Source organism: Typopeltis vanoorti, chromosome 18, assembly GCF_054136105.1.
Source record: "Typopeltis vanoorti isolate ZY-2024b chromosome 18, IOZ_Tvanoo_1.0, whole genome shotgun sequence".
In the NCBI taxonomy this organism is placed as follows: domain Eukaryota; kingdom Metazoa; phylum Arthropoda; class Arachnida; order Uropygi; family Thelyphonidae; genus Typopeltis; species Typopeltis vanoorti.
The window spans coordinates 75,088,458-75,107,055 of NC_143566.1; the positions used below are offsets into that span (position 1 = coordinate 75,088,458).

The window sequence follows — 18,598 nt, forward strand, 5'->3', positions numbered from 1 at the left end:
ACAACTTCTGACATGCTTCACTCATACTTCAATGTTGCCACATGAAAACTGCTGTGTCATCCGACTCAAAAGTTGCACTTGTAATTACAACTCACTCTAGTGGTCAAAACTATAAACACGTTACTTTTATTCAAAGACTGTTCTGTAAAAAAAAAACGAATCTCATTACTTAAATGGTCACACTGCATATGTCTGAAACATATAAGTTGGTAAACAGTTTGTGCTGTATTGACTGGATGTAGAAGAGATTTTTCATAGAGTACAGGGGCAACAGAGGTGTAAGAGATGTTTTGCATTGTGAATAGAACCTGAGTGGTGATCTCTGAGTCCTTCATCCTTGCTGAATGCCCTTGCTCCTTAAATTTTCCCATTATTTTACTAGCAATCATGATTGACAATATAGATTCCAGAGTTGCTGCAGTTAACAAAAAATCTATAAGAATATTAAAAATGTTCCAAAAAAATGAAAAAACAAAACAAAAATATTCTCCCCAAAAATTGAAAAAAAAAAAAATCCCTAATAAATTTAACACATTGTCAGAATTCCATGCAGTAAAAAAAAAAAATCCTGATTAACTTTACAATTCAAAGTCTTCATTCTAATGTCTATGATGTACACCACAGCTTACAGACATCCAAGCATCTGAACCTCAACTGGAATCTTCTGTAATATCATCTCACTTCAATTTTCCTCATTATATATTCCATGCATTTTGTAAGAAGAGTGGGGCTTGCACATTTGTCAGGTCTGCTACCCCATGTCAAATCATTTTGAATCTGGAATCTCTTTTTTTAGTCTGCTTTGACTTAGATTTCCTTATCTCACTTTGTTGCCATCATTTGCTGTTTCTGCTCTTCAAATTTCAATGGCTTTACTGAGCTATTTGACTCTGAAAGTGTCACATGCAGTCTGATTACCCTAACAGTGAGATAATTCTACTTGGTGATTTCAACATTCACAATTCTGACTGGCTTTCATTCTCCAGCTTTGTAGATTCAGCTGATAAAGAATCCAAACTGTTTGCTAACAGTAACGACTTAACATAAAATGTTCACTATCCTATCAGAATTCCAGATAATTCTCATCATTCTCCCAACACCCTGGACTTTCTTAATCAGCTCTCCCTCCAAATAAACCACTGATGTTAGCTCTCCATTTGGAAAATCTGACTATTACCTTGCACAGGTCTCTTTTTCTGCAGATCATTCTTACAGAAATTCTCAGCCTTAAATACAGTGACACACAGTGGTGTCAACTAGGATGATCTTTGGGACTTTTATGTTTCATTTCCACAGGCAGATTATGCTTCTGCTTTTTGGATCCGAGCATCTGCTCTGATTATTCTTGCCTGCATGAATGTTTTTGTTCCCCATTCCACTCAGAATCCTTGACCCTTATCTAAATCCTGGTTCTTTAACAGTTGTGCTTAAGCCTTCCAAGCTAAAACTTCAACTTAAGTAAAAATTCCGGCCTCTTGTTTAGCTTATGCTACAGCCCACGATAACTGCAAAATGATTTGGGGATTTTGAATGAACTAACATCTGCTTCAAGAAAAGAGATGCACAGAACATTGGTTTATGTGCAAACATTTTGTACTATAAAGAATTGTTTTCATATTTTTCTTTTGTACATAATTGTTTATTATTTGACACTTTTAATGCTGCTTACAAGTATCTAATTAATGCTTGCAATATTATGTGATCATGGACACGTTTTAATGATAAAAATATTTTGCTAAGAATGTACTCTGTAGAATTAATTAGTCATCAGTGTTCATATAGCCATGCTGTTGAAGAGAGCTATCAAATATATGCTTGTATAAGTTACATTGTAGCATTTTTTAATTTCCTATAGATATGATGTTTCATATGTGTATCAATTGCTTCCTGCTCATGATATCAGCATATGTCATCGTTGCTTGGCCACATAAGAGATACATGCGATTACCAGCACGAGCACGTGAGTAGAATGATGTTTGTATATATATATGTATATATATATATATATATATATTTTTTTTTTTTTTTTGTTTAATAGTTGATTATATTCAATTTAAATAATATAGTACTATATTTATTTCAGCCTTCAGTAAAAAATACCAATACTTCTAGATTACAGACAATTAAAACTGAATAGTGAGATTTTACGTAAAGGAAATGAATGGGTGTAACTCTTTCTTTTAAGGTTACACAGTATCAGCATTCATATTTACGAATTTAGGGACACACATGGTGAAATGATTATTTTACTTATTATTAATAAAATAACACTTGATGTTTTGACCCCTGTATTGAGGTCTCTCTGTAAAGGTAAATTGAATCTACCCTGTTAACTGATCTTTTACTTAGCCTGACCTCTAGTGGTAAAAAAAACAAAAAAACATAATAAACCCTACTAAAGTCCTCTCCTACTAAGCATTTCTTCAGTACTTGTACAGTTCAGGTTGTTATACTAAGATTTTCTTCTGGACTTGTACCATTCAGATTGCTATTGAATGTTTAAAAAAAAAAAAAACACTTCACCAAGTCTTCTTGTATGGAGATTTTTCTTTGGCTTGTTCTGGTTACTATAATGGTTGTAAATGGGTCCTTCACATTCTTGGAATGGTTAGACTGTCATTTTTGTTAAGATTAGGATTGTGTCTGAGCATTTCACATGCTTTTTTCAATTTCCTCAAACCAGGTTTTGGTGCGGTGTAGGGACTTGGCACCTTTCCAATCAATTCTGTGGCATCTGGAGTGCATGGTTTGAAAGGCCAGTTTTTCCAAAATGGAGGTATTTAATGTGTCGTTTGTGTTCATTGCGTTTGTGTTTAGGTGGCTAAGGAACGTATTTAGCTTTGTGGCCATGGGGCCAAATGAAAATATCATCAATGTATCTGAGCCAAATTTTGGACTTTAGGCATGCTGACTCTAAATCTCGTTGCTCAAAGTCTTCCATATAAAAGTTATGGGGGGGGGAGCGGTGAGCCCATGGCTGTACCTTCTTTTTGAAGGTAAAAATTGTTTTGCCAAACGAAATATCTGGAGCAGAGTACGTGGGCAAAGAGGGCCATGACATAACTGGCCATTTCATTGGTGATAAGGGCAATTATGTCAAAACTGACTAATAAATCTTGATCATTAAGTGTAATGTTTTTAATTTTGCTTATGAATTGTTGTATATTTTTTTATGTAGGAAGGGGAATGACCTACCAATTCCTTGAGTGTGGCTGCTAATTTTTTGGTTAAGTGGTAATTCGGGCTGTCAATTCCTTCAACAATCGGATGTAATGGCATGGTTGTTTTGTGTATTTTTGGCAGGCCATAAATTCTGGGCCAGCAGGGACACCACTAAAAACAAAAAAGATTTCAAGAATGCCATTGCTATTGCCATTCCTTATGTTAGAGACATTTCAGAAAAATAGAGAGAGAACACTACACAAATACATCAAAACCACCTTTAAACCCCCGACAAAATTAAGACACCTACTCAATTCTTCCAAAGATCCTCTTCCACACTTAACCCACCCAGGGGTTTACAAAATACAATGCACATGTACCTTACCATACATAGGTGAAACAGGGCGAACCATCCCAATTAGGAAGGATGAACACAAACTACACATTAAATATCTCCATTTTGGGAAAACCAGCCTTTCGGACCAAGCACTCCAGACATGCCACAGAATTGATTTTAAAGGTGCCAAGTCCCTACACCACACCAAAACCTGGTTCGAGAAGAAATTGAAAAAAGCATGTGAAATGCTCAGACACAATCCTAATCTGAACAAAAATGACAGTCTAACCATTCCAAGAATGTGAAGGACCCATTTACAATCATTATGGTAACCAGAACAAGCCAAAGAAAAATCTCCATACAAGAAGACTTGGTGAAGTTTTTTTTTTTTTTTAAACATTCAATAGCAACCTGAATGGTACAAGCCCTGAAGAAAAGCTTAGTATGGGAGGACTTTAGCAGGGTTTATTATGTTGTTTTTTTTACCACTAGAGATCAGGCTAAGTAAAAGATCAATTAGCAACATAGATTCATTCACCTTTGTAGAGAGCAAGAGCATGTTGCTTGTCTTAATATACACATGTATTTTTCTGATGATGACCTCAATACAGGGGTTGAAATATCAAGTGTTATTTTATTAATAAGTAAAATAATCATTTCGACATGTGTATTTTGTGTCCCTACATTCGTAAATATGAATGGGTGTAACACTTAGTTGTGACTGTGAGTATAAATGGTAAGAAAAATAATACTGAATGGGATTTGAAGAAGTTGTTCCAGAATTTGAAAGATAATAGCATAATTGGAAAGTGGTTGGTGTGTAGCTCAGGTATGATAGTGAGTTGAGAAGTCAAGCAGAGATAATGAACAGCATGACAGCTGAGTTGAGCTGTGTAAAGGAAAAGGTGTGAAATTTATGAATCTATGTATGTATGCAGTGTATGTATAGAGTGATTTAGAAAGGCCATTGGAATGGCGTAAAATAAATGAGCTGATGGATTTGTTGTTTGGATATTTGGAGCAAATGCTGTTCAGTGAGAGAATGTACAGAGGTATGATAAGAAGTGTAGATAAGAATCAGAGAGTGAGAAGCAGATTAACGAAGGACAAGTAGAAATTAGATACAAAGATGAGTGTGTGTGGGTGTGTGTACATGCATGCGAGAGAGAGAGAGAGAGAAAGAAAGAAAGAGAGAGAGAGAGAGAGAATTAAAGATGCCAAGAAATTATATTCTTGTTTAATCCTTTATAACCAAGTGAAAAAAATGTTCGACTAGCTCTAATCCAGAGTATTTTAATAATAAAGTGTTGCACCTTTTCACTACTTGTATATTTTTAGATGCTATGATGAGCTTGAGAGAAGAATTATTGCATCAGTAGAAACTGTCCTCAATGTGGTCCACTTTAATATTAATGTCAGTTATAACCTCCCTGATTGTCACTCTCTAGCATATATGGGATCATGCCAACATAAACATGCTCAACAATACTATGGCATTTAGAATATCTTCAAATGTCAGCAATACATTTGTGACTTAATGTATAGTGTTGCTCTCTTGCAACATATATATTTTTTTGTATTTCTCTTTTGAAGAATGAAATTAGCTGTGCATTTTTGTTGCACCCACCTACGAAAGGTTATTTGCAAACCTAGAGTACATTTTGTATTGTGGGTGGGCTAGGGATTTTTTTTCTCTATTTTATCAATTTTGTATATTGTATATGTTTTGTATTTTCTTTTTCTACAAGTCCAGAAACCTTGCTCTAGAGATCAAACATGGCTAAATAGTTATGGATGGATATATAAAATCAGCTTTGAATTATGGATAAATAGTTAAACATGGATAAATAATAGAGTATACATAGAGTTCTATATATAGAAAGAGTATAATAAAAAATAAATAGTGAGAATCATTTTGATTAAGATTAGATCTGTGAAGTAGGGCTTCAGCACTTTCTTTATATAAACGTCCATGTTTATATGTGGATCTATGTATCACTATTCCAAAAGTTTGGGAAATTGTTATCCTCTGTTGTATTCAATAATTTATCTATTATATTTTAATTTAATTTAAGTAATTTTAATTTCAGCCCAGTAGTTTTTAATCCATGAACACGTGACTGTATATGTAGAGGGATTCCAATTTAAGCATGCGCACTACTGTTTTTTCAATTCAATTCCTATTGTTGTTAGTTAGTTGTATTGATGATATCTGATATTTACATAATTAATAAAAAAAGTTATTCACTGTGGCATGCGTGTTATTCTATAGTTATGGATATCCCACATGTTTCATTATATAAAAAAGTGATATTGACTGTTGCTACGTGTTCCTCCAGAAAGGATCTCATTCCTCATCCCCCAGTGGGACATGTCCTGCAGTTTGAAAACCTCTACATTACAAGAATATAATTGTTATTATATTTAAAATGGATTGCTGTCATTTGAGGTTTACATTAAGGCAAACAGGATAAGAATGATTTCTGTAGATTCCAATATTTTTCTTTTGAACTTATTGTAGTATCTATAAAAGATTTCTGATCTATCCAATTTCACTGAATGTGTAGTAGAGAACCAGACACAGAGGTGGTGATACCAAGGTGGAGAAACAATGGAGAAGTCATCTTTACCTATACAAGTTGCCAAAAGGTGTCTCACCTTATTATTAAATTACTCTGGATTTAGAGAAAGATGTTGAAAGTTTTTTCCACTTGGTTAGACTATAATAAATTTAGTTTAATCCTTTATCCAAGTGTAAGCAAACAACGTTTGCACCTGAAGTATCTTCAGGACTGAGGCAACTTGTGGTAAAGGTGGAGACACTTTTTGGCAACTTGTATAGGTAAATATGACTTGTCCATTGCATTCATGTTAGTATTACTAACTCTGGGTCTGGCTCCCACTGACGAGACCTCAATAAAGGTTGAAACTGATCTGGTAGTGGCCCTTCCCTTAATGCATAGCATTATACATGTCTGCAAGATGTGCTTTGCATTATGGGAGATACTAAGACAAGGAGTGATGAAAGCCTTGGTCCATCTTTGCCACGAGTTGCTTCAGTCCTGAAGATACTTCAGGTGTAAACTTTGTTTGCTGACACTTGGATAAAGGATTAAAGTAAATTTATTATAGTATAATCAAGTGGAAAAAACTTCCAATTGTCTATTCTGAACTGACTGGAACTTGTGTCAGGAAGAATATAAAAAATCCACCTGCTGCCATAAGTCATATCGAGCAGTCATTTCAGCAGACAAAGACTTAAAGTCTGGAATGAGAAAGAAATCCATTATTACGGGATCAAGACTGAGGATGGAGTTGTTTTTTCAGTATCAACATATTGATGTGAAATGTGGAGCCTAAAGAAGTCTGATAGGAAAGGGATAGCTGTTTTTCAGATGTGATGTTACAGAAGGTTGTTGAGAGTCATTTCTTTTTTTCATACATTGGTGGACAAACAGATGAATTCTGGAGAGAACTTTTAAGTATCCTTAAGAGGATTGACAAAAAAAAGAATGGAAGAGGTACTTCTCAAAACAGTAATAAAGGATACTTTATCCTGATTGCTATTTTGAGAAGTAATAACAGAGGATGGATTATGTAGAAGAAGGGACAAACCATTCACTAGTTCATTGAGAGGGGTACACCATGAGTGAAATGGATGGATGGTGTCAAGAGTGACTGGTCTTCAGAAAGTTGAAGCACCAAGAAAAGTTACTGTAGGACCACCTGGTGAGAATTTAAGTGACACATCACCAAGTTGTGGAGAGACCACATGATATCTGTTGACATCTGATGAAATTATGGATGGATGTCTAGCAGACCATGCCATAAACAATATCCACAAAATTAAATGGAATAAAAGCTAATGTGCTTCATCACAGGAAAACTGCAAACATAAAAGACTTTTTTTTTTGTGCTCTGCAGCTACTCATAAAAACCTAAATAAATATGGATTGCATTTAACTTCCTATGATATGGGAAATTTTTATTTTAAGATTTCCCATACAACAACAGCAACTAAGGATATCTTCTAATACCCATCGAGAATGCAATTCCTGGGCTTTACTTTAAATCTAATAATTTTTATTTCTCTTGTGTTAACTTCAGTTAACTTGGATTTTTCATCCCATAAAAGAGGCAAACTTACCAGAACACCATGCATTTAACAGACATAATACACTGACATCGTAGCCTCAGTTGCTTCAGTGTAATTCCAAAGAAGCCTGTATGCAAATTGCAGTTTTATATTGTAACCTCCGGTGGTCTCTCAGTGACAGAGATGAAATTTTTGTTACGAGACATCAAAATCTTGTTTAACAAATTAAGCAACAGTATTTAATTATATTCACTATACATTTCTTTTATGTCATGAGTTTTTTTTTTAATCAGACACACGTTGGCAAGACCTAGCATTATTTTCGATTATTCCTTCTTATAATAGGCTGTCAAGAAGTAGTCCCTTTTAATTAAATTGCACGTGTGTGTGTGTGTGTGTGTGTGTGTGTGTGTGTGTGTGTGTGTGTGTGTGTGTGTGTGTGTGTGTGTGTGTGTGTGTGTGTGATTTTTTTTTCCAGTGATTTTTAAGTCATTTGTTTCACCACTTAACAGTCTTAGTATCTTATTCTTGGATAATTCCTTGTAGAGAAGAAGAATTCTTTGTATATATTACTTTCCCTTTCTCTGAAGTGTATACTTGAATGACACCCACACGAAAGCAGTTATTCTATTTAATAATTATATCTAGTGCTTTTCATGCAATTGTTTCTACACTGCAAATAATCTGTCTTTTTTCATCAATATGCATATATTAATACTTTAGCAACAATAGTACAGTTATTTTAGTTTTTTAACAGGACTTCAGATGTCTCCTGTTCGTAAACGAGAGGAGTTAAATTTCAAGAGTTCAAGAATTCAAGAGTTTAATTTGAACTGTAAGTATTTTAAGCAGTTCATTTTACAGTAAATTCAGAAAATTTCTATTAGTTTTTATTTATTTAATTTATTTGCCAAAGGGATTTATGTATTGAATCCTAGATGCAAAGAACATATTTTAGTCCTTAATGGCTTTATGACAAGTTAGTAGGTCTCGGAAAGAGCTTACTCATGGGAAGATTGCAGGGGTGAATGCTGGTCTTGAAATTCACACTTGCTCTTGTTATCATTCAGGGAGTGAGAGGTGTGATTGAAGTCTGATTAGCGGAATAATGAATTAGTGATCATTTAAAACTATATATTTAGAAATTTATGTGCATTCAATCATACAAATACATTTATTTTACAAATGATATTCTATCTTTTTCAATTTAGCTATTTGAATACAAATTCTACCCTACAGTTCTTCTTTATGAACTGGTCAATAACATCGTCATAAAAAGTTGGTTGCAACTTAATTTTCCAAGCAACATGCACACTTGTAAAGGCTGGCTGAAGCTCACTGGCTAGAGCTACATTGACTGCATATGACCTGTTTAAGCAACAGAGTGAGACTACGTGAAATAGCTATGTGCACGCATGAAATCACAGTGCTGTTGCGAGGACCTGGAAGCTCCGACAACCAAGCAAGCATTGGCCTTCAATACACAATGCAAAGCTCAATTACTGCTGTGCAAGCTTAAGATGTCTTCTGTCTACAAAAATAAAAGCCTAAATGGAATGCTTATAAATGCATACATTTATTAACAAATAAATATTACTTCTTTCTCAATTAATGAGCTTGTGCAGCAAGCATGGAGAATTTGCCACTGGAAGATTGTAAGCTGATGTTTTTTTCCCTATTAGCAAACAGAAAAACATACCCCAAATAATAGATAGATCTAGATCTTTTAACATAAATTCACAAAATGTCTACTTCTGAACTCAACAAACAGAAGGAAAACTTAAAAAAAAAAAAAAATCCCTCTCTGCAGAATTGAAAATCTGCTTCAAGCAACATCATTTCTTGATATGTAGCCTCAGTGAATACATTCAAGGATGTACCGCTGCTTTTATGATAGTCTAACACAATTAAATTTTCATTATGACTACTGTCAACAATTTTCCCTCCACATTAATCTGTTATTGGTTAGGTCTTCTAAGTTGCTGCTATATGCTAAACTTAGTAGAGTATGGAAAATGAAAAATATTCACACAGATACAAAATTAAAAATATTTAATGCATGTATTAAATCATTTCTTTTATATGGATGCGAAACATGACTGGTTTCAAAGGAAATACAAAGAAAACTACAAACATTCATAAACTGATGTCTGTGGAGCATACTTTGAATTTGATGGCCACAAATTATTGCTAACGAAGACTTCTGGAAAAGAACAAATCAGCAAAAAGTCAACCTTGAAATCAGAAAACGAAAATTTAGATGGATTGGACATACATTTAGGAAAGATCACAAAGAAATCTGTCACACAGCCCTAGAATGGAATCCACAAGGAAGGAGTAAGCATGGCTGTACTAAAAATATATGAAGGAGATCGACTTTAATAGAATGTGAGAAGAAGAGTTTTGCTGAAGTAAGACCAATAGCAAGTATAAGGAACTGATGGAAAGCATTGACAGACTCCTGATATTCCTGATGGAATCTGGGAAAGAAGAAGAAAAGGTACTGCTAACTGCATCAGTTCATATCTTGATCTTCTAAGTAAAAAAAAAAATCATTTTTTTCATGCCATAATTGTGTCAAATGTCTCTTTTGATAATCTTTCTTTTGCCATTTTGTTTATTGTTATAATAAATTTAGTTTAATCCTTTATCCAAGTGTGAGCAAACAAAGTTTGCGCCTGAAAATATCTTCAGGACTGGGGTAAGGTAATACAACACCTGGCAACTGTTAGCTTGGTGGACCAAGCTAACATCACTCCTATCCTAGTATCTCCTATAATGCAAAACACATCTCCTTGTGGATACGTATAATGTTATGCATTAAGGGAAGGGCCACTACCCAGACTAGTTTTGACCTTTATTGAGGTCTCTTCAGTGGGAGCCAGGCCCAGAAGTGGAGATACCAACAACAACAACAACGTTACTGGCTTGCTGGGTGAAGCATAAAATGCTTTTTATTTTCCCCTTTATCTGTGTGGAGAAGCTTGATGGGGGAGGTTGTGAGACTTATGCTCGCACTTTGTGAATTATGGAGTTAGCTCTGTTCTGCTGAAAGCAGGATTGCCTTGGGTCTTTTGTGTTTTTGATAGTCATGTTCACTATAACTGGAAGCTTGTCTGATTAGCGGATTAGGATGAGAATGTGCCTTGCTGAAGAACTTTTCGGCATGGTCATGAAGGAGAGAACGGATGTTAGGGGTTCCGGTTTCTCTGTGGATCTGCGTGTTTCTGACGAACCATGGGGCATCTAAGATCATCCGCAGGCATTTGTTTTGTATCCTCTGTAGTTTCTGGATGTTAGATTTGGATGTGTGACTCCATGCCGGGGATGCATATGTGATTACTGGTCGAATTACCATCTTATATAATAACAGCTTGTTGCGTTTATCCAATTTGCTGTTGCGATTGATCAGGGGATAGAGTTGGGCTATGGTTCTGGATGTCTTTGTGCCTATGAGCTTGATATGGCTGTTGAAATTTAGCTTTTTGTCTAGCTGTACTCCAAGGTATTTGGCTTCTGTCTGCCATGGTATCTTTTTTCCGAGAAGTTCAATATCATCTTGGATGAAGGCTTTGCGTCTGGTGAACAGTATAGCTGAGCTTTTGACGGGGTTTACTTGTATCCTCCAGTCGGAGAACCATTTCTCTAGCTTTGTGATAGTATCCTGGAGACGACTGATGGCCAGGTGTGGGCGGAGAGATCTTGTCATTATGGCTGTGTCGTCTGCATATAGGGCTGTGATGGTAGTCCTCAGGTTCTGTGGAATGTCAGCCACGTAGATTGTGAAAAGTAAAGGAGCCAAAAGAGATCCCTGAGGTACTCCTGCCAGGATTTTGCGCCTAGTTGAGATGGTGCCATTTATTTTTATCTGCATGGATCTGTCAGTGAGGTATGATTTTATTAGACGGGTAAGGTTTGTTGGTATGTTGGCCTGAATGAGTTTATAGAGTAATCCTTGATGCCATACCTTATCAAAGGCCTTGGCAATATCCAGAAAAACTGCAGCTGTGTGAAGGTTCCAGTTGTATCCTTGAGTGATATGCTCCACTATTCTGTGTATTTGTTGCACTGTGCTGTGCATACGGCGGAAGCCGAATTGTTCGTTTGGGATTATTCCTAATTGGTCTGATTTTTCTTGTAGTCTTGAAAGGATAATTTTTTCAGCAATCTTTCCCAGGTTGGAGAGTAGGCTTATTGGACGGTAGCTTTGCGGGAGTTGCGGATTGTTTCCTGGCTTTTTTATTGGTATGATGTCTGCTGTTTTCCATGCAGAGGGGAAGTGTTGTATCCTCAATATTGCATTGGTTATGTTAACCAGGTGCATAATAGCCTTTCTAGGAAGTAATTTGATGATTCTGTTAGTAATTCCATCTGGCCCTGGAGCTTTTTTGTTGTTTAGATGTTTTATGATGTTGGTCATTTCAACTGGAGTAGTGGGGGTGATGCTGGCTGGTTTGTCTTCGGACTGATTTAAGGTACGCTTGACCTGCTGGTGGACTTTATATATGTGGGTGATGTTTATATTATCATATGACGGGCTGCATTGTTTTTCTAGGTTTTCTGCTATTGCTTCTGCTTTTTCTTTATCCGTGTGCGCCGTTCCTTGAGCAGTTTGCATGGGCGGTAGGGGATTGTGTTTAGTGCGCAGAATCTTTAGAAATTTCCATATTGTGTGATCTTCTGGGTTGAGTGATGATAGTTTATTGTCCCAATCCTGGTTCCTGTGGAGTTGAAGTGCTTTTCTGACTTGGTTGTTCAACTTGTTCAGAGTCTTCTTGTCCTGTGGGGCTCTTGTGTTGTGGTATCTTTTCCTGGCTTTGTTTTTTGTTCTGATGAGGTCCATTATGTTTTCTGGGAGCCGACCGGATGGGTGGTTGGTTGCGGTTTTGGTGACTGTTTCTAGTGCTTTTTTAATTTGGCTTGTTAAATTGCTTATTGCTTCATCTATGTCTTCTTTTTTGTGGATGATTGGTACAGGACCAATGTATTCTGGTAGGATTTTAGCTAGCCTATCCCACGATATGAAGGTGTGCTGGTGGGCTAGTTGATCTTGCGTGCCAAGTTTGATCAGTACTGGGTTGTGGTCGGATGATAGTTCATTGAGCGTCTCTAGTTTATATTGATAACTGATGTTTCTAAGGATAGCTATGTCAAGTACATCTGATCTACCATGCAGGCTGTAATGAGTGTGCTCAGTGGGTCCTGCTATCACAACTGAGTTAAGTGTTGAATAGTTGTGTAGTATGCGACCACTTCTGTTGTTGGTGGTGCTGAACCATGCTGTGTGTTTGGCGTTCAAGTCACCTACTATGATGGTGGGGTCTGTGGTGCCGAGGACTGCATCCAGGTCTGTTGTCAGTAGAGGATTGCTTGGTGAGTTGTAGGCAGCAAATATCTTGAGGCTTCCAGCATTGTTTGTGTGGACTTGTATTCCTGTGGTTTCCAGGTTTGTAGTCTGTGGGTTGGATATGGCATTGTGGTGGAGGTATGGTTTGATGTAGATGGCAGTGCCTCCCCCTCTGGAGCTGAGTCTATCCGTTCGGTATATTGTGTATCCTCTCACTTTTGGGTTGTTGGCAGGTCTTAGGTGGGTCTCGTTGATCAGCATTATGTCCGGATTGTGTCTTTGTGCGAATTCCTGTAGTTCTAATGTTTTGTTGGTGAGGCCATTGGCATTCCAGGCTGCAATTAGAAGCGAGTTAGGTTTTACTTTTGTTTTATTCATAGTTGAGTGCTGTGAGTATGGAATGGGTTCCTTGCAGGAATCTCTTTGTGGAGGATGGAGTTGGGTTTGTTCTGCTGAATTCCTGGAGCATAGTGGCTAGCGAAGAAGTCAGTATTGCTGTGATGTTGGAGCCTATTTGATTGCTTTGTATTGTGTCTTTTGGGCGGGCTGCTTCAGCATAGGTCTTGGTGGAAGGTTGAGCCCTTTCCTGACTTTTATGGCTTGGGTTTTGATGGTTTGATGACTGTGCAGCAGAGATGCTTTGATTGGTGGTCCAGATAGGGGGAGGTTGGACGGGTCTTGTAGTTCCGTGATTTCTGGGATGGTGGCTGCATCCTTTATAGTTTGCTGGGTGGGGACCTCCACAGTTGGCACATTTGGCTGGTGTGGTTCTTGCTTTTGTGCATGTAATGGTTTGATGCTTCTCACCACACTTCAGGCATCTGAACTCAGCTTTACACAGTCTTTGGGCATGGCCAAACTTTTGGCAACGATGGCATTGCCCTGCTGATGCCCTTTTCCTGAGTGGCTCTGTTGATATTTTAAGTCCACAGACTGCAGTTATGTCATAAATTTGTCTTTGAGTGTTCTGTATCTCAACCAATACTAATGGCATTGGTTGTTTATCGGATCTGTACATCCGGCTGACTTTGATAGGTGATAGGCCCTGCTGGGTAAGGTCAGCCGCGATCTCCTCGGAGGTAATGCCTTCTGTGACACCTCGCAGTACAACCTTCAGATTTCTTTCGCTGCTTAGTGCGAAGGTGTGGTACTGTAGTTTGTTGTTATCCATCATTTTTGTTATTCCTCTGTAGTCTGTCACTGTTGTTGGTTGAATTTTTACACCTTCGTCGGTGTTTTTGGCCCAGGAGTATCCAATTTGATGTTCTCTTAGGTTTCTTGCAACTGTGGTCCATTTTTCCTTTTCACGGAGAATTACCGGAGGGACCTTTTCCCTTTTTTCCGGGACTGTTTGTGAGGTAGTTTCGTTTTCCACATGATCTTCCTCGATTCGCCGTCTCTTGCCCGTCTGTTCTCCTGTGAAGACCGTCTGACTGGGGCTCTCGGGCAGGGAGATGGATGTGTCATTGATCTCTTCCACTTCGCCGTCCATACCATCGGATTCTTCCGGTTGTGTGTACAGGTTTAGGAAACCTGGCCATTCAGTGTCAAATTTTTTAAGCAGTAATTTAAACAATTTTAATGCTTGTTCTTTGTTTAGATGCTCTAGCAGATCAGTAATATTATCCATGTCTGCTTTATTTGTTGTTATATCTAGTAGGTAGTGATTGGAAAATTGCTTATGATCGCAATTAGAAATCCCGCAGGTCTTGAGACCTGCCAGCAGAAATTTTGTAGAGGATATTGCAGATGGAAAGGATTGCCAGCAATATCGAGCGATTAACTAGATGTACAAATCAATAGCATATGAAATTTCAGAAAATGAAGAACGCTTACCTCTATATATATCATATAATTCACCATCAAAAATACACAACACAAAACACTAACATGCGAGACGCCATCTTGCTCAATCAATCAGTGGAGATACCAGGCAGAAGCAATAGCGAGATCATCGTTACCTATAGGAGTTGCTAAAAGGTGTGCCACCTTTTTATTGAATTACTCTGGATTTAGAGAAAGATGTTGAAAGTTTATTTTTCACTTGGTTACTTTTCACAGAATTCTATTCAAGGACTTGAAGAATCATGTTAATAACCGAAAAAACAACTATAGGAGTGATGTTAGCTTGGTCCACCTTTGCTACAAGTTGCCCGGTGTTGTACTACCCTACCCCAGTCCTGAAGATATTTTCAGGCACAAACTTTGTTAGCTTACTCTTGGATAAAGGATTAAACTAAATTTATTATAGTCTAACCAAGTGAAAAATAAACTTTTGTTTATTGTTGTTCATCATCATCATCATCATCAAATTCCTGCCATGTACCCTCAAGGGGTATACAGGATATGACAGTACTACATGAAAAAAATTACATCATTGCTAACTTCCTATCTACAATTTTCCTCCAAATCAGTCTGTTACTTGTCAAGACTCCAACATTATCAGATCTTATATTTCTATCGTCTAAGGCACTTTGTACTGTATCAATCCACCTATATCTTGGTCTTCCTCTGAGTCATTTTGCTGCCAACCTGGCAGAGAACACTTGTTTTGCTAATCTTTCTTCGCCCATTCTGTTTAAGTGACCATACCACCTGAGATTAGCTCTGCTAACGCATTCCTGGATGTTGACAATGTCAAGTTCTTTCCTAATATCCTCGTTTTTAATATAATATTGCCATTGATGCCATCTGTTCACGCCTATAATCTTTCTCAGGACTCTCATATCTGCGGTTTCCAGTCTTCGGTTAAGTGTTTTACTTCTGACCCAGCTCTCAGATCCATAAGTTAAAACTGGTTTGAACACTGTCTTGTATACAGCTAATTTAGTTCCGACTAATTTCTCTCTTATTCCATATGAATTTATTCAATTGACTTCCTACCATACCAGCTTTGCTGATTCTGTTGTCTATTTCTATATTTAATTTACCATCTTCAGTAAAAACTGTGCCTAAGTAGCTGAAATGTTTCACTTGTTCCACAGGTTCCCCATTCACAACACAGTTGACATTTTCAATGATTCTGCCTATTTTCATTGTCTTTGTCTTTTTATTGCTGACCTTCATACCATATCTATTACAACAGCTATTCAATTTCGTCAGAGAATCTTGCAGACTTGTAGCAGATTTATTTAGAAGTATAACATCATCCGCATAAAGCAAAGAGCTGACATTAACATCTCCAATTTTGATATCATGTTTAATACCACTTCCCTTCATAATGTGATCCATATAGATAATGAATAACAGAGGGGATAACGTACATCCTTGTCTAACACAAGATTTAACATTAAACCATCTTCCTGTACTTCCTTCAATTCTAACTGCTGACTTACAACTCAAATAAAGACTAAGTATTGCTTGATATAATGCCCCATTGACACCATAAAACTGCAGCGTATTGAATAGCTTCTCTCTTGGCACCTGGTCATATGCCTTTTCCAAATCAACAAAACTTAAATACAGATCTTTGTTATATTCCCATGCTTTCTCGACTATTTGTCGTAAAGTGAAGATCTGATCCTGACAGCCTCTATTTGGCCTGAATCCAGCTTGTTCTTCACCAAGCTTTTCTTTCACAATTCTTCTCAACCGTTTCTCAAGTATACTTGCGTAGATCTTGCCAGGAACACTCAGTAGGGAAATACCTCTGTAATTCTCACATTCAGTTTTATTTCCCTTTTTATATATGGGTACTATGAGAGCTCTACTCCAATCATCGGGAATTCGTCCCTCTGACCAGGCTTTCTGAACTATGCATTGCAGCCACTGTAAGACTCTTATACCACCATACTTCAGCATTTCTGGTCGAATATCATCTACCCCTACTGCTTTTCCACATTTCAATCCTTTGATGGCTTTTTCTACATCAAGTATGGATATGTATTCCTGACTGCATGCCTGGTCGGTGTTTTTTACCACTGTGCTGTCATCACTGCTTGTTTCATTTATCAGTTTTTCAAAGTAATTACTCCATACTTCAAGGATATCTTTTTCTCCCGTTTTAATGTCACCTTTATCATCTTTAACTCCTTCTACAGCACTCCTTCCTCCATTCCTAAGCTTCTTCAACAACCTCCAGAATATTTTGCCACCTTCTTGATATTTATTTTCTATATTTTTGCCAAACTCCTCCCATGACTTTTGTTTAGCTAGTTTTACACAGTGTTTAGCATTCTTGCATTTGTCTCTATATTCTCTAAGAGCACAAGCGGACTTATTTGACAGGAACATTTGATATGCTTTCTTCTTTTCCTTCACTGCCTCTTTAACTTCCTGTGTCCACCAGGGAGTTCTGATTTTTTTATCCTTGCAGATAACCTCACCACATGCCTTTCTGGCAGAATCAATCAATGTTTTCTTCAGAGTTTGCCACTGAATCTCCAAGGTTTGATTCCTGTTCTCCAACTCTTTCATTTTTTCTTCAATAATCTTTGTATATTTTAGTCTACAGTTCACATCTGAGAGCTGCTCAACTTTTAATCGCTTTAAAACTTTCTTATATGTTATTCTTTTCAATATGAAATTCAATTTTGTCCTGCTCAAAACTAAATAGTGATCACTTCCAATTTCAAATCCTCTGTACACTCTGGTGTCCTGCACCAGGGAGAAAACATCACTATCAACAATAACATAGTCAATGAGACTTTTCTTATTCCTAGCCTCTTCTCTCCATGTGAATTTGTGCACATTTTTATGTTGGAACATGGTGTTAGTAATAACCAGTCCATGTCCTGAGCAGAAATCCAACAGATATTTGCCATGATTATTAGCTTTGCTCTTTTCTCCAAATTTTCCCAAAATATTTTTGTATGTCTCACAATCATTTCCTACTCTGCTATTTAGATCCCCAACAAGGACCAACTTTTCCTTTTTCATTGTGTCAGTTGCTTTTTCTAAAGCCTCAAAAAATTCCTCCACTTCTACCTTAGTAGAACCTTCTGTGGGACCATAGGCACAAATAAGTCTCATTGTCCAGTTCCTTATTCTCATATTTGCCCACATTACTCTACTTGAGACTGACTGCCATTCAAGAAGATTATCGTCATATTTTGTGTTGAATACTATGGCTACTCCTTCTTTTCCTTGATTGTCATTGCCTGAATATAACATTTTGTATTTATTGCTCAGAAAGATCTCACCAATTTTTGTCTTTTTTGTTTCAGTCACTCCTATTATGTCGATCTGGTACTTATCTAATTCCTCAACTAGCTCCATTTCTTCCATTCAGGCTTCTTATGTTGATAGTACCAATCTTTAACTCTGGTGATGTTGAGTTGGGTTTAGTTGACAGATTTGTTCCAGTAGCTGACTTTTCGCTGTTCGCCCTGGTTCCCTGGCGAAAACAATGGGGGCCTTGTTTAACTGGGCGACGCCCCAGCCGGCATGAAATTTTGTCATGTTGTACCATCATTTTTTATTTTGGTTTAACCAATAAGAATACAATTTGGTCTGCTAAATCCCAAATTGCCAGCTCATCCTCGTTCGTTCATTCTCCAAATAGATACCCAACAGGGTTCACCACGAGAAGGTGAGGATCGGACATTAGGACAGATGCCCTGGTCGGTTCTCCACATTCCTTTAAAGGCTATGTGGAGGTCTCCTCTCAGTTATACAGCTTTGACCCTTAAGCACCCCGTTTATTGTTGTTTATATG

General features: G+C 37.2%; 1 protein-coding gene across 1 annotated transcript in view; it reads left to right on the forward strand.

The window, feature by feature from the left end:
• The window catches only part of LOC150096813 (uncharacterized), a 184,003-nt gene that overhangs the window by 25,914 nt on the left and 139,491 nt on the right, over nt 1–18,598 (forward strand). The window contains exons 2-3 of the mRNA XM_090408185.1: nt 1,856–1,960; nt 8,353–8,430. Of these exons, the coding sequence (XP_090264311.1) occupies nt 1,858–1,960; nt 8,353–8,430 (181 nt within the window). The 5' untranslated portion in view covers nt 1,856–1,857. The remainder of the gene's footprint in view (nt 1–1,855; nt 1,961–8,352; nt 8,431–18,598) is intronic.